This window comes from Squalius cephalus, assembly GCF_949319135.1.
Source record: "Squalius cephalus genome assembly, chromosome: 12".
Lineage (NCBI taxonomy): Eukaryota > Metazoa > Chordata > Actinopteri > Cypriniformes > Leuciscidae > Squalius > Squalius cephalus.
In genome coordinates, this window is record NC_137133.1 from 4,821,928 (window position 1) to 4,846,998 (window position 25,071).

General features: G+C 36.9%; 1 protein-coding gene across 2 annotated transcripts in view; it reads left to right on the forward strand.

Moving 5' to 3' along the window:
* stxbp5a (syntaxin binding protein 5a (tomosyn)) overlaps window positions 1-19,180 on the forward strand; it is an 85,000-nt gene extending 65,820 nt beyond the window's left edge. The window contains exons 17-27 of one of the 2 annotated variants that reach the window (XM_079887266.1): window positions 3,830-3,955; window positions 5,241-5,392; window positions 5,920-5,982; window positions 8,190-8,237; window positions 9,660-9,710; window positions 11,317-11,598; window positions 11,674-12,043; window positions 13,415-13,580; window positions 13,670-13,781; window positions 16,723-16,943; window positions 17,124-19,180. In XM_079887266.1, coding sequence (XP_079743392.1) covers window positions 3,830-3,955; window positions 5,241-5,392; window positions 5,920-5,982; window positions 8,190-8,237; window positions 9,660-9,710; window positions 11,317-11,598; window positions 11,674-12,043; window positions 13,415-13,580; window positions 13,670-13,781; window positions 16,723-16,943; window positions 17,124-17,165 — 1,633 coding nt within the window. In that variant the 3' untranslated portion in view covers window positions 17,166-19,180. The remainder of the gene's footprint in view (window positions 1-3,829; window positions 3,956-5,240; window positions 5,393-5,919; window positions 5,983-8,189; window positions 8,238-9,659; window positions 9,711-11,316; window positions 11,599-11,673; window positions 12,044-13,414; window positions 13,581-13,669; window positions 13,782-16,722; window positions 16,944-17,123) is intronic. The other variant, XM_079887265.1, reaches the window with a different exon arrangement.
* The last annotated feature ends 5,891 nt before the right edge of the window (window positions 19,181-25,071 follow it).

Consider the following 25,071-nt stretch of genomic DNA (forward strand, 5'->3'; position numbering starts at 1 on the left):
ATTTTTTTCTAAATTTCTAGACTTTTTTCATGCAAATTATTTTATAAGCATAACATTTTGATTTTCAAGATGAATTAAAAAATGTATATGAATTTCAGTCAAGTCAAGTCACCCTCATTTATATAGCGCTTTTAACAATATGAATTGTTTCAAAGCAGCTTTACAGTGATTACAGTAACAGAGATTGTTTTGGCTTTACAGCAGCTCTAGGATAAAGTTATTGTCCAGCTAAAGTTAGTTTTGATTGATTGATTCACTTCTGTTGTGAAGATCATTAGTTATTAACTTAGGGGCCGCTAACACGACACCGTTCTAACAGAAAACCCTCAAGGCTCCGGCCGCCCATCCGCACAAAACAGCGCCTGGTGACTCGAGAATGCACTCCCGGAAATAGGTTCCAAGGTGCAAACGATTAGCAGTTATCTCTGTGCAAACCTACGCAACCTCTGCGCAAACACTGACGTCGCGCACATGCACATCACGTGTTCAGTCCATAGGTATGCGCGTTTTAATATATATGTGCGCAGGCGTGTAGTCCTTCTTTACAAATCAACCCTCAACAAACTACTTGTCTGGCCTTAAAAATGTATAATACAGAATTATTTATCGTGTCCGCGTAGCCACATGGTGACTCTGTACAGATAAAACGACAACGTTTAGAGGTAAAGGGAAGGGAAGGAGGCCTTCACAGGGGAGAGCCTAGTTGACACTTGTACTCCAGTTCAAAAAGGTAGGGAAGGGCGAAAAATTCCATCTAATTTCCATCTAACAAAATCATCCTACATCTTTGTTTTAATTTATTTATTATTATTTTTATTTTTTTTCATGACCTTTCCAACGTGATGACGTAATACGTGGTGCATCTCAGAGATGGTAAAAGATGGGCATTTGTAAGCAGGCCTCTCTGTATGCAATCGTGCTTTCTTTCCATGAAATGCAAAATACCTCTAGTTTTGTTTTCTTCCGGCTGTTCTCTTAAGGGCCCGGGTGTGCTCGTTGTACCACAGCATTGGACTATCTCCTTTAAATCTCCTTTAATCTTCTTTAAGCGCAACGGAGCAACTATGTCTAAAGTGCTGGAAAAGAGAAAGTTAAAGGTTTCTTTCGCAATATCGAGTTCTTCTAAGCTATCTGGGATGCTGAGATGATGAAACTCTATTAATTATTAATAAAGCAATCTTTAGTGGTAGAAGTGATTGGTCTAACATATTTGTTACACGGAGTCTGCTTTGCAGCCTTGGCTAAATGAAGAATACACGAAACTAGATAATGATCTGAGATGTCATCGCTCTGCTGCAGAATTTCAACGGCATCAACACTGATTCCATGTGATAATATTAGATCTAGAGTATGATTACGACAATGAGTAGGTCCTGACACGTGTTGACTAACTCCAATTGAGTTCAGAATGTCTTTAAATGCCAGTCCCAATGCATCTTTTTCGTTATCTACATGTATATTAAAATCACCAACAATTAGGACTTTATCTGCAGCCAGTACTAAGTCTGATAGAAAGTAAGCAAATTATTTGATAAAGTCTGTATGGTGCCCTGGTGGCCTGTATACAGGAGCCAGCACAAATCTCAAACGATGATTTATCATTTACACTAGATAGTGTTACATTAAGCACCAACACTTCAAAAGAATTATATTTGAAACTAGACTTCTTAGTAATTCTGAAGATATTACTATAAATTACAGCAACACCTCCCCCTTTGCCTTTCAGACGAGGTTCATGTTTATAACAGTAATCTTGGGGGGTGGACTCATTTAAAGTAATGCAATCATTTGGTTTTAGCCAGGTTTCTGTCAAACACAACACATCTAGGTTATTATCTGAAATCATATCATTAACAATAAAAGGGATCGAATATTCAGCCACCCGAGCTTAATCATTTGTTCATCTGTATTGTATCTGTTTTTTATTTGTTGAACATCAATTAAATTATTACCCTTAAATGGGTTTGGGAGTTTTTTGTATGTCCTAATTCGGGGAACAGACACAGTCTCTATATGATGATATCTTGGTAAAATACGATGTGATGGGATTTATTTGACCTCAGTGACGGGAGACGGCTGGCAGACGGTCGGTTTAGCCAGTCTGTCTGCTTCCTGACCTGGTGCCCAGATTGTCATGTTTGAGCTCTAAGACTATGTGCCATATTACTAGAGAGAAGAGCAGCACCATCCCAGGAGGGATGAATACCATCTCTTTTCAACAGGTCAGGTCTGCCCCAAAAACGTTTCTAATTGTCTATGAATCTATATTATTTTTCAGAATTTCTTAGTTTTGGTACGTTGTCCTCTTGCTTTAATGACAGCAGCACTTGATCTGCATGAACTTCACAAGTTTATGTCAAACGTAATGATCATATGATCCAGCATGATTTGATCCAAATGATCCAAAGAGCATCTTGTGCTTCAATGGAAGGAAAAAAATCTGACTGTCTATACAAATCCCCTTATTTTAATTTACCTAGTAATATTGTAAAATTAAAAATAAATATCAAATTAATACAAGATTGTCAACCAGTTTTGTTTAATTTAAAATTATTTTCATGTTTAAAATGTTACTTTTTTCAATGTAGTCTCAGACTTTTGGACCCCACAGTATACATTTTGGTCATTTTGAGAACCCAACAGATATTCACCAAATATGAGTGTCTTGTTTAAGATGACACATCAAGTCAAAAATGGTTCTACTTTTACAAACACATCTCACGTCTCCTGCATTTTGTTCCATTTAGCTGTGCTCCGTCTGGCTGTTATTGATTGTGTCCTGTGTGTACGCCCCCTATCCCTCTCCAAACAGAGCGTTGAGTGCTTTAGCTGCCACAGACTGAAAGTTAGTGTTTTCAGTGTTGACGCAAATTGCTGTCTGACAAATCAGACTACAGAGTTGCCTAGTTCTGCCCCTTTTTTGGCATGTTTTCATATAGTTGTTACTAGATTTAGCTCATTTTGAAGTTGAATAATCTGTTTTTATGATTGATCATGACTTTCAAGATCTTGGGAACCCATCCCCAAGTATGTAATATATCACATTGGGTTACACTTTATATGAAGGTGTCATTGTTACAGTGTAATTATACATTTAACCACTGAGTAATATTAATTAACAACATGTACTTACTATAGGGTTAGGGTACGGTTAGAATTTGGTTGAGGGTTAGTTGCATGTAATTATGCATCATTTACTGTTATTACTATGGTAAATACATGTAACATATGTAACAAGGACACTGTAAAATAAAGTGTAACCTCATACTGTGTTAGCCTGGCTAACGTCACACCTCTTTCTCATTGAGACGTGGTCTGGGAACCACATGTTCATTTTCTCGTATTTGAGGCGTGGTTTACGAATGCCCAGAGCCGTTTATTGGGCGCTACGAATGTCTATCAAATGCGCCTGTACGTAACTCATAGCCAATCGTTTCAATTATACCAGATGACGTATGTAGAGCGACAGAAATTCGACGAGGAAGAAGACGAAATAAACTTGTGTTCTAAACTACTTAGAACACTATCTAAGGCTGCATCGAAAGGTAACTTCGCGTCTGATGCCATGTTGGATCCATAGATATAAACAAACTGCTTCGGTGTGTCACATAGACGTCATCATCGTCTTGCTGCTCCCTCCCCGTTCTGTGATTGGTTCCCTTTTTGAGGGGAAAATCTGGTCCATGGTGTCCAGGCCTAGCAGCGTGAAGAAAATCGTGCTGCGCGCAAGGCAGCATGGAGAAACCCAGGCTAATATTGTGTAGTAAATGTTATACTTTTTTGTCAGGGTCTGTCTATAAAGCATGTCCTCTTTCTGTCACTCCCTCAGGGTGCGCAGCAGTCCTCTGAAGCAGTCTCCTGGGTATCAGGTGGAGCTGGTGGTACAGCTGGTGTGGGTCAGTGGAGAGCCGCCCCAGCAGATCAGCAGCCTGGCCATCAACTCCTGCTATGGCTTGTGAGTCTGTTTTGCATTTTTTTGCCAGGTGGTTCGGTGTTTAATACAAATAAGTAAATCGAACGCTGCAGATTAGTTTCAGAAATTTTTATGAAAGGACAACATTTGCTTTGTTTTTATATTTGTATTAAAATATTTTGACGTCAAGATTGATGTCAAGATTTTCAACGTATAACAACTTCAATGTTGGTTTGATCTTCACACTAAACACAATCGTTCAAATACAAACTACAAAAATATGATAAAAACAGGTAATATTGTGAAATATTTGTACAATTGGAAATAACTGTTTTTTTGTATATTATTACAATTAGAAACAACTTTTCTATTTTAATAAATTGTTTTAATGTAATTTATTTTTGTAATGCGAAGCTGAATTTTCAGCTGCCATTACTTGTTCAGTGTCATATGATCCTTCAGAAATAATTTTAATATGCTGATATGAAACTGTCAAGAAACTTTTCTTATGATTATAAAAGTTGAAAACAGTTGTTTTGCTTAGTTTAATTTATTTTTGTGGAAACTATGATTCTATTTTTTCACAATTCTTTGATAAATAGACCGTACAAAAGACCATAATTAATTTGAAATCGAAATCTGTTCGTATCATAGCATTCGTATCATTATAAATGTCTCGCATCCTTACTGAATAAAAGTATATATAATATTAATTTTATTATCTCCTGGATTTTTTTTTTGCCTTTATGAGAACACATTTTTAACATGGAATTTAGAGTATGTTGTCCATGTGTGTCAAATACTTCAATTGAATCAATTAATTGAAATGATCGCTATAATTTCAAAACCTATACACATAACTTGATTAGAATATAACTGAAGATAATCAAATGTTGGATAATAGATAAAAAAAAAAAAACATGGAGGCATTCACTACTGTACTTTGCCCTGGCTATTTTCTGACCCTGCTGCAGAATGTTTTTTGTTGTTGTTTTTTTTAATTAAATTTCACGCTTGTCGAAGTATTTATAGCAATGAATCGTCAGAACGATCAAAGCTAAACTTACAGCAAACTGCCCTTGCTCTTAAACCCTGAAAATATGAAAATATAGGCAAATATGTATTGGATGCTGGTGCACTGCAGTGTCCTTGAGAAAGTGCCATGCTGGTTGACCAGCTTCACCAGATATGTTTTGGCATTATTATGCTGGTCCACTAGCCTGACCAGCACTAAACCAGTGTAAACCAACATTAAACCAACCAATCTGGATCAGCAAAGAAATTCATTTTTACCTGGTTTTTAAAGCAGAATGTTCATGTGTCATAGGGTGGTGTTTGGAAATAGCAACGGTCTGGCAGTTGTGGATTACTTACAGAAGACTGTTCTGTTGAATCTGGGAACTGTGGAATTGTATGGATCTAATGACCCTTACCAGAGACAACTGCGATCTCCCCGCAAGAGCCGACAACCTTCTGGAGGTCTGATATGCACTGAGACATTGTTTTCATCCATAATAGACAGAGCACACATACACATACACACACACATATATATATATATATAAACACACCATTGGCAGGACATGCAGCAGTGCACTGAGAGGAATACAGCAATGTGACCCCTGCTGGTGGAATGCATAATTGCAGCTAAACACATAATAGTAAGAAAGAGATGATTGCTGAGACTTGGCAATGGACTGGTTGTTAGATTATCCGGTGTGTGTTTGTGTCGGGGGTAATGAGTGATATTTAGCGGGGGGCTGGGATCTGTCGGATGTGCGCACAGGGAGAGTGCTGATCAGAGCAGCTGGGTTCAGCTCCTGTCTGCCCATCTGCCTCTCAACTCCGAGATCAGAGCAAGGGCTACACACTGCACCTCATGTATGTGTCAGTTGTACTACCCATTAAAATATATCTTAGACTACATTTTCACATAAAGAACAGATACTAGCACACATTTCACATGGTCCATAGTGTGGCACTCATGTTTCTCTTTCTCTCTACAGGGCTTTGTGACATTAACGAGGGCTCAGCCACCTCAGAGGATCGCTGCAAGTCCCCCACCTCAGGTAAAACGTCCCTCAGAGCATGACACAATCCATACCGCCCACTAACACCATCATACTGATCAGTCCTGAGTCTGACACTTGAGTCTGCTGAAAGCCATATGTTATGAGCTCCACAGGGGATTTTAGGGTTTCAATCGATTCCTCTGTTCAGGACCAAAGGGATAGTTCACCCAAAAATTGAGAATTCTGTCATTAATCATCGTCATGTTGTTCTAAACCCTTATGACTTTCTTTCTTCTGGAAAAGAACTACAACAGTGCACTATTGGCCAAAAGTTTGGGGTCAGTAAGAATACTTTTATTTAGCAAAGATGCATGGAATTGATTAGAAGTGACAGTCAAGACTTTTACATTGTTACAAAAGATTTAAAACAATTTTATGCTGGAAAAAGTATCATGGTTTCCACTGAAATATTAAGCAGCACAACTTTTTTCAACATTGATAATAATACCAGATCAGCATAGCCATATAATGAGCATGTAGCATTGCTGTACTGTATTTTTGATTATATATATAATTTATAGTATTTAAAAAAAAAATCTTACTGATCCCAAACTTTGTGTGTCAAGTCCTCTGATGCCTTACTGTAGTTTAGTGTGAAATAATTGAAAAATTGGCATCTCTTCATGAGTTCATGAGAGAAGTAGTGATGTATGATCTGAAAATCATCATATTTTTTCAATGAATCATTTGATCAAATTTACCAGTCTGAATTATGTTTACAATTCAGACTAATCTGGTTCTTTAGTTGTTATTTTTGATCAAACAACTCGAGGGTGAGTACATTGGTTTTTGGGTGATTCATTACTACTTAAGCAACATAACCTCTACACCAAATATCAAGTTTACACAACACAAGTGTGCAGTTATTTTGTTAATATCTCAGCATTAGACTGGCCTCTGCTGAAAATCATTAGCAGTGTTAACATGGCACACCTTATGTAACACCATAGAACTTTGCGTGTGTGTCTGTGGAGGAGAACAAAAGTTCACAAAGGGTCACAGATGACTGATGATGGCTGGCATTGTGATGAATGGTAATGGTGACTGACATTGTGACAAGGTGCTCACGCCTGGTGGGAGGTTAGTGGTTAAACATCTGGGCTAGAAACAAGTTGTAGGTTCAAAGCCCTGAAGGGGGACCATTGTGCCCTTCAGCTAAACTGTCTTTTCATCAAAGCGTTTGCTAAAATAAACGTCCACAGCAATCATACAGACTGGTGCTGGTCACACTGGATGAACTGTTAGGAAGTGGTTTCTAAAATGATATGCACAAAATAACTGAAAATGTAGCAGCTGCAGCAAGTCACAGCTGTTTTTGTGGGCGTTAAGGACACATTAAATCTAAATTTACTAGACAACCAAAGCTTGTAAATGCACTGTAAAACACTGCACTCTTAGTTGAGAGTGCTTTTAGACTGCGGTTAATGAGGTATTGATTGCTTTTAGATACGGTCACTGAATTGTGTAACCAAATATTTAATCGAAAATGTGTCACGTACTGTAGAGGTTTTGCCATGAACTTTTTGTTACGTTTTAGATTCATGTTATGCAAATAACACTTTCCCAGGGAGTTTTTTTTTTTTTTTTCCCAGATTCTTAACCTTTACCATAAGATCACGTCTTCCTCTGGGGTGGGATAAAGAACATTATTTTGCCATCATTATTCAAATTAGCATTGTTTTTTTGTGGATAACATGCAAATATAAAATGCAAAACCATTCAAGGTGATAACACACGAGACAAGGTAATCCTAAAACATTTGCATTCTCTTTCTTTAGTTCATTAAGCGCAGCTGAAGGTGGCGTGATAAGCTGAAGACAACCTAAAAACCTCCTTCTAGAAAGAGCGTGACATTCACACTCAGAGACCCGGGCAGATCTCAAAATAGAGATAAGATTTGCTCCGAAAGGTCAGAACAGAATGAGAATGTGTCTCCAAAATGACTTAACCTTCAGTTAGAGCACAGACCTCTGCAGCTGTTCTCTCAGCGAGTGGTTTGATCAAATATTGAAAGAAGGTCCCTGTAATCATCGTGCAAATAGCAGCGTACACTTGCTGTAACACCTCGACACGGCCAGACGAAGAGCAAATGATTGCGATCGACACATAATCTTTCACGTTGTGACACTCTTGCGCTGTATGTTGCTCGCAGAAAGCGTAAAAATATCTCTAACTGCTCGTATGCTTTACTTCCTCCCAAAAAGTCTTGATGTCAAACCATCAGCATTTCTACAATGGAGGAGGGAGAGGAGGTAAGGTTGGATGACGGGGTAAAAGAGGTTCCACTGGTTTTGTTCAACCACACTGTCTCTGTCTCTATGTATGAACAAAACAGGGGACATGTCTGTCTCCTAGAACACAGCTACTTGAATATCCCCGATGGAAATTCCCACTGCATGCTACGTTCATGTAGCACGCATGTAATATGGTGACATGTGCTTGTGGTGATTTGCTTGAGGCGTTTCTCTTTTGCCACACTGGTGGTTGCGTCCGATGATTGTCTGTCTGTAGGAATGAAGGTTTTCAATTTGTTGTCTTCCTGTACTTCCTGTCTCTTTATGTCCGTACATCGCCAGCACAGGATAGTGAGGATGGGAATTAGAAAAATACACATTTATTTTGATGGATTGGATCCAGCCTCGGTATTCACTTTACTGGATTCACTGGAGTAATATTAGGAAAACAAAATATACAGTTTTGGGTAATTTATCATTTAGATTTCCTTAGTTGTTCTTACATAGACAAGCTGTGAAGCCAGTATTTGTTTTGTTGCTTTTATTTTTTGTTGAATGCTGAGCTCATTAAACTGTAAAAAATGACTTTCCACTGAAAATATTTAAACATCCTTAATGATCTTTCTTACTCCATTAGCAATTAGTCTCGTCTTGTTTTAAGCTTAATCTAACAGAATTTTGTCAGGGTTATTAGTGTTAACTAAAACTTAAACTTAACTTTCTAATGAAAACAATCACTGATCAAAAACTTTGCAAAATAATTTGAATAAAAATAAATATGTAAATTTAAAAATAGTACTAAAAAACAGAATTGAAAATGCAGAATGCTTGCTAATGGGGTTAGAAAATATATTAAATGTTCTCAGAAATCAAGGCTTAATAACTTATGCGAAACATCCTTCTCAAGTGAAACATTATCGCATATATATATACACAGCTAAGGTTAAAGTTCAAAATAGTATATGTCACATGTTCATCTGGCAGTTATTAAATTTATACATAAAAGTCAATAGTTAAAAGTTGACAGATGCCTACATGTACTGTTTGTGGCAAGGGTACACAAAATGTACAAAATCATTCATAATTTCCAGTCTGTATTCTCCTGTGTGGTGCATGGTTGTGGCATGGGGTGCTGAGAATGATTGTTTTTGTTTGTTCTGATGTTAATTATTCTCCTTTCAGGACTTCCTGTGGCCAAATTATACCCATTTACATCCCAGTACTGTTTGTCCAGCATGCAGCATTATGCAGTTTGTCGCTGAAAAATATTGCAGTGTCTCCTTTTTCCTGTTTGAAGCGTCTGTGTCCCTCAGGATGATTAAAAAAAAAACCTTTGGCTATGTTGTCTGGTGTTTTCTGGAGCACAACTTGTTCTAGCATTGCATGGCTTTTACTAAGGCTTCAATGTGTTTGTAAAGAGAGGTGTTCTCTTTTTTCCAGCAAAGATGTCACGGAAATTAAGCTTGCCTACTGAGCTAAAGCCAGACTTGGGTAAGCCTTGACTTTGTGTTCATGCTACACAACTTTTGAATGTGGAGTCCATCAGCACATTATCAGAATCTGAAGGGTCCACATGCTCACTTTCTTTGAACATCTCATGTCAGTTAGCCAAAGACTAAGGTTGTGTCAGGAGTTCTGTATATACTGAATTTCTGGCATTATAACCTACTTTTTTTATAAATAAGTTATAATGCCAGAAATTCAGCTGACTCTGCTCTTATGTCTTGATTCTTGGGTCTGACATACACCTGAAGATTGTATTGGTTTATCAAAAGGCTTGTGAGTGTCTGGCACGTCATGTCCAAAACCACAGATTTACTTTTTTATGTGGTCAGGGTTTTCTGTCAGTCTTCCCAACTCTTATCCTGATAAACACAAGGCAGCTTTGCCAGTTCAGCATTTGCTGGTATTTAATTCAGTATCAATTTCAGTTCTGTCATCAGTTTCCAGCAGGAGTGTTTTTTAAGGGAATTCCCTCAAGGAGTACTTTCTGGAATCGGCTGATTTGAAATGGAAATCAAATGTGTAGGTTGATGTAAAGATCTTTTCCCCACACATACAGTGTCATTACTGTATATGAGAAAAGTTATACAATTAAACTATCGGATGTCAGGTATTTGTTTTAAATAGGACAGCTTTATATATACACTGTCGTTCAAAAGTTTGGGGTGAGTACGAATTTTTTTTTGTTTTTTTAAGAATACTTTTATTCAGCAAGGACGCATTAAATTGAATACAAATGACAATAAAGACATATCGTAAAAAAAAAAAATGTATTTCAAATAAATGCTGTTCTTTCTATTCATCAAAGAATCCTGAATTTTCTTTTAAAATATCATTTTCCACAAATATATTAAGCAGCAGAATTGAAGACTGTAGTAATTCCTGCCATCACAGGAACAAATTACATTTTAAAATATATTCATACAATATAATATTTCACAATACTACTGTCTTTACTCTATTTTTGATCAATAAATGCATAAAAGGTGAGCATAAAAGACTTCTTTCAAAAACATTAGAAAATCTTACAGACCCCAAACTTTTTTTTTTTTTTTAAATAGGGAATATATAATTTTATATTCATGTAAACAACATTTTCTTTCTCTGTCACATGCTTCCATTATTTTATTTATTTATATTTTTTTAATTTCCAGACTGAACACATCTTGGAATGGGTGACCAGACGTCAAGTTTTTCCCAGAATAGTCCCATTTTCAGACCCCTTTAACATGTCCACATGTGGATTTATTTTAGGAGATGTTCTAGTAGAGCCAGTTTTCAAATAAATGAGGTTGGGTAAAAGGGTCTAAAATACGCAAGTGTTCCAGGAAAATAGGGCATCTGGTCATCCCAATCTTGGGAATACCATTTGTCTCCATCACACTGGAGAGACTGCCTCATTTCCCACACTAAAGGTCATTTTCTCACCACTGAAGGATGTTGTACTGTATGATTTAACTTGCTTAAACCACATCACCAAGGGAAATTTAATTTCTGCTCAAGGAGCTGTTTTGTTATACGGAGTAATGATGTTAATCTGTCAGTTGTTGTCTTAGAGTGTGGGCTTTACCTTTCTGTGTTTTTCTCTCTACTGTCCTACTCTCTGTATGTCCCCCACGGGGTTCCATACCCCTAGACAACAGGGACAACTCCTTCAGCCGCTCGCGGAGCTCCAGCGTGACCAGTATTGACAAGGAATCACGAGAGGCCATCACATCTTTCTTTTTCTGTGAGACGTACACACGCAAAGCAGACGGCGGGCTCACACCTAGTCTGTGGGTTGGCACGTCCTTGGGCACAGTCCTGGCCATCTCCCTCAACATGCCTCCTGCTGGAGAGCAGAGGCTTCTGCAGCCAGTCATTGTCTCCCCTTGTGGTAAGTCAGCACATTTGAGGGTTAATATGAGGGTTTTCCCCTCCCCCCCTTACTCTAACATCCTCCTCTGCGCAGGCACTCTTATCAGGTTGAAGGGTAGCGTCCTCCGGATGGCCTTCTTAGATTCTACAGGGTCTCTCCTCGCCTCTGCTTTCGAGCCATGGTATGAACCCAACGCTCCAGCCAACGGAGAGGAGCGGGACAAGGTCCGTAAGAGACGGCCGGTGTCTGTATCCCCATCCACATCCCAGGAACTGAATGAAAACCAGTATGCCGTGGTGTGCTCTGAGAAACAGGCCAAAGTCATAGCCCTGCCCTCTCAGACCTGCGTATTCAAACACAACATCACCGAAACATCTTTTGTGCTGCGGGCAGATGTGGTACAGCTGAACACTGGCATTTGTTTGGCCTGCTTCTGTGCCAACGGACACATCATGACCCTCAGGTGAGAGAGGATGCCCTTCAGCATAAGACAGATGAGGATATTTAGAGGCACTAATTTAGGACTTCATGTTGGGACGTTTAAATACATAAAAATCGAATTCACAATGAAATTAAATTATAAAAATGTTTACACTATTAGATCAAAATTTAGCAAGCATGGTTAGTTTTTAAAAGTCTCTAATGCTCAACCAGGCTGCATTTATATAATCATAAATTTGTGAAATATTATTACAATTTAAAATGACTGTGTTCGGTTTTAAATATATTTTAAAATGTAATCTATTTCGAGTGGTGGTAAAGCTGAATTTTCAGCAGCCTTCAGAAATCATTATAATATGCTGATTTGCTGCTCAAGAAACATTTCTTATTATTGTATATAACATATTTTTAATGCTACTCTATTGAAGACTGCAACTGGGACTGCATGCTCTCTGGGAATTGTTCGTAGCTTGATATTGATATACTGTTAGTCTGGCAATCTTTTAAGATTGAACATTAGTCTGGGGAGTCTGTTCTGTATTTTCTACTGTATAAGAGGCGTGATCAACGGGCATAGTTCAAATGACTCTGTACGCAATTGGATAGTCCTTCAACCAATCAGACTTCAACCAACCAATTTGCAGCGAAAACTCCAGGCAGGAAACGTGTCAACAAACGTGTTGGTTTGTAGCATTGATCAGCGGTTTGCAGAAGCAGCAATGGCATCAAGCGATTTTTGCAGGTTGTGCAAAAAAAACATGAAAGTGAGTGGTATTTACACCCACTCGAGCGATTACTAAATCCTAGCTTTAAAAAGCTGCTTGCTGTCGCTTCTCTATCGTCATCGTGTTAAACCCGCCAATAGCGCGCCAGGTTGTGATTGGTCCCCGCAGATTTGTAACGGAAGCAGGATAGAAAAATGTACAGGTTTCCAGCCTGAGCTGCAGGGCGAAATCAAATCGGGCTGAGTTTACCCAGTCTAATACACTGTAGCAAGCACAGTAAATTTGGAAATCAAGCTATTTTCAGTATACAATTTTGTCGTCTTGCTCCACTGTTCAGCAAAGTCAGAGCCGGGGGGCATGTTGCTATTGCAACACAGATCTAATCATTGTATTGCTCTCTGAATCACTTTAGCTTATAAATCTTCAGAGACACACACTTCTGTGTGACTGCAGGAAGGTCAAAGTTAACCATCAAACATGAAGACCTTGGGGGTATTGTTGCAGATAACATCTAGAAAATCCTAAATGCTTGTATCCCGTAATTTAACAGCACATTCTGAAGGACAAAACGATCACTGCCACAGTCTCGGCATTGCAGCTCTTGAATAATAGAGGAGGTAAGATATGCCATAGCTAAAGAAATGTCTCTCTGTGTCATGCTGTTTCAGTCTGCCGGGGTTGAGACCGTTGCTGGATGTAAATTACCTACCCCTGACAGATATGAGGATAGCGAGAACGTTCTGCTTCTCCAACCTCGGCCAGGCCTTGTACCTGACCTCCCCTACTGAGATCCAGAGGATCACCTACAGCCAGGAGGTCTGTGAGAACTTACAGGTGAGCAAAACATATTCAGAAACCGCTCTTCAAATTGCACAGTATTTTACGTTGATGATGTTGATGATGATGATTGGATTGTGTAACAGGAGATGCTAGGCGAGCTGTTTACTCCAGTGGAGACACCTGAAGCTCCTAACAGGGGATTCTTTAAGGGGCTTTTCGGAGGAGGAGCACAGTCTCTAGACAGAGAAGATCTTTGTGAGTAATCTTTCATTAACTGCTCTTAACACTCAGATGTGTGAAGTATCACCATTGTAGAAATGTAGACCACAAACAGATGATTGTTTAGATGTAGGGAGGCGGGGGCTAGTTGTCACTTTTTAGATTTATTTCTGAAAGTCAATTGCTCTATTGTCTCAAATCCTAACATGTTGGCCATGAAAAACTTTTGAATATTATTAGCCAGTAACAATGGAACCATTGACAACATTTTCAGTAAAATTTTTACATATTATGACAATTTTGAAATAATAGTATAATATTCAATTTTTTTTTTCAATAATAAAATATATAATAATAGCTATTATTATTAATACATTCTACAAAATTACAGCATTTAAAACACGTGACAACCTGAGATTCATGAAAAATATTATAATGTAATAACTCTTGTCTGCATGTATGTCAGTTCATTTTAGTGTGGTGTTCTCTTGTTTACCCATCAACTATTACAAAAATATAATGATATAAAAGAAATCACAAAAATGATTCCGATATAACAGTGTTTTTAACTTGGTGTTTGAAACCAACATACAAAATCACATTAAAAAAAAAATATGTTGAGAAAATTTGACTCAAAAACTAAACTAAAATAAGTTCTAAAATTAGCTACTAAAACTGATTTTTAAAAGTTAAATAGAATATATGAAGAGTTCAGATGCAAAAGCCTCTAAGTGCCATCTGAAATTTTCTTCTAGAATGATCATTTTTATCAAGCTCGAATATTTAAGTTCAGTAATTTCACTTTAATGACAATTCATAGGTAATTTGCATTGCCATTTAAGTGAAATTACTGAACTTAAATATACAAGCCTGATAAAAATGATCATTCTAGAAGAAAATTTCAGATGGCACTTAGAGGCTTTTGCATCTGAACTCTTCCTATATACAAAAACTAATAAAAATGACAAATGACCAAACATTTTAAATGAAAACTAAAAATATACAAATACATTTTTAAAAAATAAATTAAAAAAATAAATGCTAATTGAAAATATTAATAAATACTATAACAGTATATAAATAATACAAAAGTAACACTTGTGACCAGGGGCGATTCTAGGATTTTCATTTTAGGGGGGCTCAGCCCCCAATGAGGGTATGATTTAAAAAAAAAAAAAAGTTAGTTTATGGTCTAATGCTCATTAATAACTAGTTTCATTCATTCATCCAGTAACATGCATATGGCACGGTTTTATAATCACTGAGGTCCCGAATGTGAGGTATTTAGGGGGGTTGGGGGGCATGCTCCCCTGAGAAAATTTTGATTTGTCTGATCTACATATGTGCATTTTAAGATCTTTTGAAGGCCAAAAAAATTGGATAACAATAGCTTTAAAACCATGTGCGGGCAGCTGTTTTTTTCCCCACCTCATCAGCATCACACTCTTTTTCTCTTTGTTTTTCTCTTGCTCTGTCTTTTCCCCTCCTAAAGCTGAGCTTTGACTGATATAGGCTTTCCATTTTTGTCTGTCAGTGAAGAAAGTAAACATAGGGTCAACTGATAGGTTGATTTATGAATCATTTTCTCAGACAAAGCTACCAGGAAAGCTAGGTAACTAAGTTTATTAAATTCATTCACAATATGTACACATTCATTATTGATCTAGGCCTAATATATGGCCATAGACAGGGCTTTATAATCAAAGAGGTCATAAATTTGAAGTTGTTATGGGGTTAAACATTTTTATTTCTCTGATATGTGCATTTCAAGACGTTTGAAGGCCAAAAAAGGATAAGAAATAGATTTAAAACCTGCTCTCTCCTCATTTCCATTACTCTGTCTTTTTCTCTCAGTCTCCTGATCTTGCCCTGTCTCTCTCTTCCCCTCCTAAAGCTGAACTTTTTTAATTTACTGAAGGCTACACATTGTATTATATTAATTTTCAACATGTACACATGCATTATTAATCTTGTGCCTATGAAAACGGCTTTGTTAATGTTTCTTGTCCCCTCACAATGACATAATTACACGTTATATAGGCCTATTTTCAGCTCAAAATGGCGAAATTAGACAAAATTACTCTAATATATGTATCATGATACACTCCTCCTGATTCATTATTACTTAATACAAAACTATATTTATTAATTCAAAACAAAATAACTCCACATGATGTTTCTCTCTCTGGGCATTCTAGTGCTTTCAGACAATTATGTGTGTCATTTCTGTGCATGGCTGCATAATGTAATGCCGAAATACATAATAATATGTTTTAAATTTTAAAAAGTAAATTAAAATAAATCATGATCGTTTTCTAAAGTATGTTTTCATGGGTGTTAATTGCTTCATTTTTGTTGGGAAAAAAACAACTATCACACTGTGATAGGCTGAAGGTGAACGCAGCGAAACCGTCCTGTGTTGCTCCCAATGCTCCAGTAACATTACATAATGTAAACGGCAATGCATTTATGACAAAGAACTGCACCGATGCAGATGTAATATCATAGCAATCTATCAATAAATGCACTCACGACACACCTTGTACTCTCTGATGTTCGCTCTGCTCGGCGCCACTGCAGATTGAAAAATGCGCTAAATCCAAGCAGATCAGATAAGGGGAGGAGCCGAAACTTGACGCAGCTTGTCGCCGTTTCAAATGAGTTTTTTTAAAGGGGACTGAAGCGATCAAAAATGTATTAATCAAATATTTTTTAGGGGGGCTGGGCTGAAGCCCCCCTAAAAAGGGCCTAGTGACGCCCCTGCTTGTGACAACTGACCCATGTGTCATCTATCTCAGTCTCCTATGCCTCTTAGTTATCTTAATGAACTCTGTTCTCAAAAGTGACATCTTAACTATGTGTGTGCTGTTCTCCAAACAAAGAGCGTGTTTGTTTCTGTTGTGCCGTTACCTCATTTGTAACATTCTCCCCTTCTCTTCTCTTCTTTTGACACTCTGCTTCTGTATTTATGTTTCAGTCGGCGAGACAGGAGCCGGAAAAGCAGCACGCAGTCTGGCTCAGCACATTCCAGGTCCTGGGGGTATAGAAGGCATGAAGGGGGCAGCGTCAGGAATCGTGGGTGATCTAGCTCGAGCTCGGATAGCGTTGGATGAGAGAGGGCAAAAACTGGGCGAGGTGGAAGAGCGGACGGCAGCCATGATGGCCAGCGCTGACTCATTCTCCAAACACGCTCATGAGGTACAGCGTTCCCACCGCTGATGCCAATAACGGATGAATCCCTTCTTAAAAATAGCTAAACGTTTACGTCTTACATAAATGTTTTTTATGCGCATTGAAGCTGAACCAGCATTGTAGCAGTACGATGGGCGTCTCTAACTCTGATCTTCTTTTTTTTACTGTTTTTCCTCCCCGCTGCAGATGATGCTAAAGTGTAAGGATAAGAAATGGTACCAGTTCTGATCTCCGCTAACAGCAGAGCCCAAAGGGACTCAGGAGTTCTCCTACACAGCCTTGTTCATCCGTAATCCTTTTCCCACTCTCATCTTTATCTCTCCTCTGCTGGACCAGTGGGATCCCTCGCTCTTTCCTAGCACAATATTAAATACAGAACTGAGGCACAGACTGAGAGCGGCCCCAATCTGAGGAACGCCACACCACGATGGCGTCCACTCTTCGGTTTCCGTTCGTTCGTTTAATATCGCCAATCCTCTCTCGCGGCGGCTGGGCTTTGTAGGCCCTGAAATCCCATTTCTTCTCTCAGTCTTTGAAATTGTTTTTGTGCCGTTGTTTTTTTGGAATCACGTCCTGCCTCCCACATCGGAGAGCAGCAAGTAGTCAAAAAAAGACAAACAGACTAAACAAAAAAAATACAACAACTAAACAACAAACATAAAAATAAAAAAAGTAAAAAAAGTATATATACATAATTCTATATAAATCTCCATCAAAGTCTGTAAAAATGCCATATTCGCTACTGTCATAAGTGAAACTAAAATACGAAGACACCAGGTGAAGCATGGGAAGAGCTCCATTCACAGGAAATGATGTTATAACGTGGAGGAGTCAAACCTTTCAGAGAAAGAGAGAACATCTCCCTTCTCCTTCTCCAGAAATTTACTCAGTATATTCCTGTAACATTTCCCAAATGATCCCTTTTGGTTGAATTATCATTTGAATATTTATTTATTTATTTGTATTATTTTTATTTATTTATTTATTTAGCAAAATGTAAATGTCTGCTTAAATATAAAATGCTTTTTTTGGTGATCTTTTTACGAAATTATTGTGAATATCAGTTCAATAATGCTTTACATTAAAGTACCATCTTGAGGGTTTCGAATAAGTTGACGTGATTTGTATGGATGAATTAAGAAATAACTATTTGTAAACCAACTGTGAGTGATTTAACGATGGTATTTTCATGTAATACATTATACAGATGTTTAAACTTTCTGTGAAACTCCGTACAGGAAATATCCGGTCTGGACAGAGTTGTGGAAGAAAGTAGGCAAAAATAAGGTTTAAAACTCTCCATCTTTTTGTTTTTTTGGGGTAGACAGCCATATAGACCTCAACAGCAAGAACGTTTGTTGTGACTGAAAATGACGTCGCAGTCTCTTTAGTGTTGGCTCTGGGATTTAATTTTGTCCATTAGACCAGCGTTCTCATCCCTTCATACTGCATAGATTAAACCGCTTGAACATGTAGAGATTGTACTTAGGTCCACATTTCATTTGTTATATAAAAAGCACTTATACTGTTGGAAACGGCTATTCACACCTGGAAATTTGGACCGGTTTTCCAGCTCTAATCTGTGGTGACTTGAGACTTGATTATAGAATGCGTTCACTGGGTTGGGAACAATATTCATTATAGTTCTAACAAGTTTGCATCCGATGGTACTGGTTTCACGCTGGTGCTTCATGCGTAATGCGGTAAATGCACAACGTACTTCAAGATCATCTTCATCTGTGAAAGTGTTAGCTGTACATTCAAAACCAGAAAACTAGAAAGTAACACTAAACACAAAGAAAAAGTGTACGGTCAATGTCTTTCTTGTCCCATTTCTCCCTTCAAACCACATTTTAGTGCCATTATATTTATTTGTGGTTTGCAAGAAATGCTGCTATATATGTTGCATTGATCACGTGATCCATTGTCGTCCAAGATACTGATTCTCACTTGCCTCTCTGCCCAAAGTGTTTTGCCATTCTGTGAATGAAGTAGTTTGACAATCTGGGAGCGTCAATCGCGAGTGGGCGTGGCCACACCGACCCTAAGACAGTTGCCATATCTTTTCAAACGCCAAAGATTTTCTTTCATTGAGTTCTGTATTCCATTCGACAGCTGTTTGTGTCTGAAGTACCACTGCATCCAGTAACAGTGTTGAGGACTTTTCTGATGTTTTTGGCTGTGTGCTAGTCCGCCTTTCGTGTGTTTCGTATGCCGTACTTCAAACAAAGAAAAACAGGGGGTGGGGGGAGGGTGGGAAAAAGAATTACAAAAACAAATGAAGCCAATCTCTCTCAGACTCTAAATGTTTCTCTGTGTTGGACTCTATATTCTCTGTAGATGTGTTTTCATGCCATGGTGTTATAGTGTTTCTGAAGACCGGGTTTGTTTTTGAATATCTCGCTCGTATGTCATCTCGCCTGATTAACTAATTCAATTATATTTGTACGATGTGTATTTTTCTCTGCAGTACTGTATTTCCCTGAATAGATATCCTTGTCATATTTTTAATCATCGATTATTAAAAAATTATTTTTATATATGCTTTGAGGAGGACGTATTTTGAGCTCATTGCGCTCTGTCAACTGTCTTCATGTCTTTGTTTTCTGCTGTGTGATCTGTTTGTTCAATTAAACATGAGTGAGTGAGTGAGTGAGTGAGTGAGTGTTCCCTTAAAATTCCTGCATACAAGAAGTAGGCTATCTGAGAATGCGTCTTCAGAGGACCAGTGTGGTTCGTTGTTTGAAAAAAGCCATTCGTTTCTGTGTGATCGACTGCATTTTAAGCCCCAACATGGTTGGTATTTACAATTTAAAACCAAAAATTACTTTTCAACATGTAGGCTCATATAGATTGGTTACTCACGAGATAATTCCAGGAAAGATTTGATGTCCTAGGTTGCTATTTTGTCATTGTCGGTCGATAAACAAAAGTATCCAATCAGCCGTGTTGAACTGTAATGCTGTAAATGTCAGTAATAAGTGTTCAAACTCCAGCAGAATTTATGTCATGTCATGTCTGTTTCATAGAGGTTTCAGAGTCACTCTGAATGTGAACCTGGTTGTTTGCCCTTTGTAATCTTTCATGAATAAGGAGAAAAAAAAAAAGGTTCCTGTTGCTTTCTTGGCTTTAATTTGATCTATTCATTTTGTAATGTTTCATGTTGACTTTAAGTGAATCGTTTTATTTGTCTCAGACAGAACATTCTTACCTGAAATATTACACTTTTAACATGCAGAAGAGCCTCATTCATTTTCTGTCCTGAATATAACGTTTATCAGTGGGTTGCAGTATTTTCTCATTGTAGCCAATTTCTTGTACAGTTTTATGCAAATTTCACATGGATGTTTATGACTATCTGCTGCCACAAACGATTTAGAATTTCTGTAGATAGAAATTACTGTGCAATGGAAAATAAAACTATTTAAAAATCTTTTCTGTGTTTTCTGGCTCATGGTTCTAGTTCTTAAAATTGCCCTATTTTATTAAACGTGTAATGTGGGATGGCACTTCACAAAATATCGCAAAAGTTTTATATATGGTATTTGTATTCTCTGTAAAGACTTGTAAGAAGAGTATTCTCATTTGCACTGTTCGCTGAGATTGGTTGGACGCTGAAGCTTGACCACAACCACTACAATGATGTCCCGCTCAAATGCCTTGAAATGAGCAGCATTATTCAGTGTGTTGATGCAATTCCCACTGAAACAGGAAGACAGCGGGACATATCGACCGGCTCCTTCCCTTTTTTAAAATAGCCAATAGCGTTTCATTTATATCACAGCTCGGCCAGAGCTGTTGAGCTCAGTAAAGCCGCAGTTTCCTCCTATTTATCCTCCATGTCGCTTTAAAAAATAGCATTCTGGGCAGAATTCAGAATTCTCTGATCCATTTTGTGGAACGCTCCGACTCGCACATATGATCCGCTCTGTGCTATCATGTCTCTGGACCAGAGCAGACTGTGTGTGCGCTGCGGCGGTTCACGTGACACTAACGCGAAACCTGATTCGCCCCAATGGAGACACCGTCTAAATCGTTCCCTATCCCCTATATAGTGCACTATGTGCCATTCACCATGTAGAAAATAGTAAATGTGTGATCAAATGACGCGTTTTAGCCACAACTTCTTCTGTTTATATTGTAGGGGGCGGGACGCCTCAGATTCTAGAGAGCATTTGATTGGACAGAAAATCTGATGAGAAGTTGAAGTGCAGAGTGATGTCATCAAAATCATTGATCCATATTGGCGAAAGTGAGAGACTGTAAGTTTTAAATGCTTGTATCTTCTAAATGTGAATTTTGTCATTGTTTTAAAGCACACTAGCTTATAGATAACAGCAAGGCTTACATATTCATACTAAAAGCCCAAAAAATTTCATTTTGATTTTTTAGAATGACAAAGACCTTTGAAAATGGATATATCAGACAAAAACTACTTTATTTGGTTAAGAAATTGTAAAAATTTTACCAGCAAGCATTATTGGCTTGGAAAAATAAAATTCCATCACAATTTTCCTCCACACAAAATTCTTCTGTGGAACAATGGCCTCATTACCTGAAGGAATAAATTCTTATTTTTGTGCAAATGGTTTGAAAAAAATACATACTTTGTCATGGATTTATTTAATAAAAATGGAAACATTTTGTCCTATGAAGACTTTGAGTTTTTACAATTTTCCCATTCCATTTAAAGAATTTCATCAAGTTGTAAAAGCTATTCCAAATGGATTAAAACATTTCCTGAAAACTCGACTCACTTTCGGAAGTAACAAAAGGAGGCTTCCTGAGCTAATAGTTGATGGTATCAAACCATTTTCCCCTTCCTGTAATAATAAAAATATTAGATCAAATTTTCAATCCAAACATAAAATCTCTCCTATATACTTCACAACATTCACGTAATGTATCCTTATCAAAATTCATGGACATTGACAACATGCACTTTTTGTACGGTACATGAGGAAGACTTGGCTCATTTGTTTTTGAACTGTTATTTGTGGTCTGTTAGTTTGTTTGTTTTTTTGCCCCAAGAGTTATTAATTATAATTTATTTCTAAAATATTATATATGCTTTTACACAGACAGAGGCAAAATGTTTGAGTGTGTCGTGAACTTCTATATTTTGCATGCTAAATATTACATCCATAAACAAAAATTGCAAAATGCATACTAAATGTAAATTAGTCATTAAAAAATCCTTAATGTTTAAAACAAAATAAATGATTAACTTGAACTTCTTTACAGTGCAGTGACTGTTACTTTCTACTGATGTATTTAAAGGGGAATCAATCAGGAAACTTATTTGTCCCATTTATTTACCACTTTTGCTTATTGATCATGTATGTTTATGATACAGTATTGACAGTATTTAAAAGAAATATATGAAAAGAATGCTGTTATACTATAAAAGGCCACAAGGAGGGGTAGTAAGAAAAGGAAAATGTTGCTCTGAGGCACTACTCTGAATGAGAGAATGATGAAGGCATGGATAAAATTTGCAATTTAATTTGAAACACAAAACATTGAAAAAAGTTGTATTTTTTCACACACACACAACACACACACACACACTCACACACACACACACACACACACTATATATATATATATATATATATATATATATATATATATATATATATAGGCTTTTATTTGTATATTTTGTTAGTTTTTGTTGATTAATATTTCTATTTAAATTTTATGTATTTATATTTTTAGTAATTGTAGTGGTAAATCCTAAAAATAAAAAAATATTTCAGTAGTTATCAAAGGAACATTTCTAATTTTCATGTATTTCTTTTATGTTTTTCTTTTATTAAGCTTTTCATCTAATATTTATATTTTATTATAATCCAACTTTGACTCATCTTAATTGACGAAAAATATTTTTTAATAGTTTTAGTTTATGATAACAACAACACTGTTTAAGGCCAATGATGTACACTGGTGTTTTGTCTGACCAGTGGTTTTTAATCTTTTAAAGATGCCACCCCCCCCCCCCCCCCCCCATCCATCCAAAAATGGAAAAGGCTATCATGTATCTTTTATAAACAATCAATGTATGCACAGAAACATTAATATTATAAATCTAAAACTAGTTTGAATTAAGTTACATATTTTTCTACTCACTATATAAAGCTATTTTTTTATTATTTACATTAATAAATATTTATTTATTTACTTTAGCCCTGTAAGACCCACGGTTGCAAATTTACAACATCACTTTTAACAATTCAGAAAAAATGCCTTCAAATGTTTTTTTCTCTCAAAACCACATTTACATAGTTAATGGGTCCTGTTGTTTGTCCTCACAATGCTATTGGATAGAAGAAGTGTTTATAGGTCCGGTCATCTGGCTATGAACTCACTCTACCTGCAAACTTCCCGCTGAGCTCATCTCCTTTTTTTGCATGACTGGATTTGTCAGGATTAAAGTAAGTAAAATTGCTTAAATATTTTTTGGGGTGTTTATTATAATGTCTAGAACATGTACATATTTAGTTATTTTGGAAAACTTTCATCAAATTTGATTTAGAGCTTGTTATGTCTATGTTGTAATTCGACAACGTTGGGTCAGAGTGGTAGTCAAAATAGCCTGTGCACCTTACACATTACATAAGGACACTGCACTTTTCAAATGATCACAAATTGAAAAAAAAAATGTAGTAGAAATGTAGTGATTCATTGTAACTAAGCTCTAAATGTGTTTTTCTGTTAATTGTTTTACTTAGTTTATCTTAGACCATTATTAAACACATGAATAAATTGTATGGGATATTTGAAACTTCAGCATCTATAGCAGTATTTGAAACTCCCTGTATCTTTGTAGTTTTTTGTTTGTTTTTTAACTTCTAAATGATCCTGAGCCATTTTTTCTCAGTGTTGCCCAAGCAGCAGTTAGTAGCATTAGGAGATAGAAAAACAGATTCTGAATGTTCTGGTATTCTTGGGATGCCTGTTGCATTGTCCAGGGACAGGTGCGAATGGTCTTGAATGTGAACCTGTAAGTGCTCTGGGGGGATGCATGTGTTCCTTTAGTATGATAAGTAGAGAGCATAATAGGCTGCAATAGACAGTATTGTTTGAATGTATTGAAATGTTGATTATCACTTCATTGAAATTATAATACTTATGGGCATGCTAATGGAAATACTTAGATTTCTACCCACATGGTCTACCACCCTGTCTATTCTTTCAGTTTATCTACTACAATGTAAGACCCATATGTATTATTCACATATTTAATGTTCACATATCTAATGTTAATTGTTCACATTATTTTTTACATTTTTCCATTTCAGAATGCCACCAGCGCAGAAAGGTCTTTTATGATGGATACACAAACACACTGTGTAGCAAGTGCAATGTTCGCCTGTGCTTAACAGATGAAAATAACTGTTTTAGGGACTATCACTGCAAGTGAACACAGACTGCCTTCAAACCACAGTTTTTTTTTTTGTTTTTTTTTACGAAAAGTTTTGTAAATATTTTTTTCCAATATTTTTTATTAATAAATGCTTATTCATAAAACTATGATTGTTGTATGATTATTACTCATGATATATACTGTTATGGGGCTAAGTAAGCAATCAACCCTGCAAATGAATGCTTAAATGTTCTGTATATCTGTTCAGACAAAGTGAGTACAAACACAGAAGTTCTGCTCCCAACAATGCCCAACGTTGCAAATTTACAACATTTTCCTAAAAACTTACTAAAACGTAAAAAATCTGAAAACTCTTTCATTTCTACATCAGAGGCCTCCTAAAACAATATCTGGGAGGTCAAAAAAAAAATTGCTAATTTTTTTCTATATTTGGGTCTTACAGGGTTAATAAAATTTGATCGTTTAATAAAAAAAAATCACATTTGTATTTATTTATTTATTTATTTATTTATTTATTTATTTATTTAGTTAGTTAGTTAGTTTAATCTATGTTGTTGTTGTTTTTTTACAGATTTCCTTCAAACCCCTGATCCCAACACCCCCACTCCCAGACTAAAGAGCAAAATAATATATGTTTTGCGCGATTTTAAGGCAGGGGGCACCATGAGACTGTACCACAGCACGTACAGCAGCGCTTCTGCTTCAAATCCTATTACAGCATCAGACCAGCAGAGAGGAGACACGCGC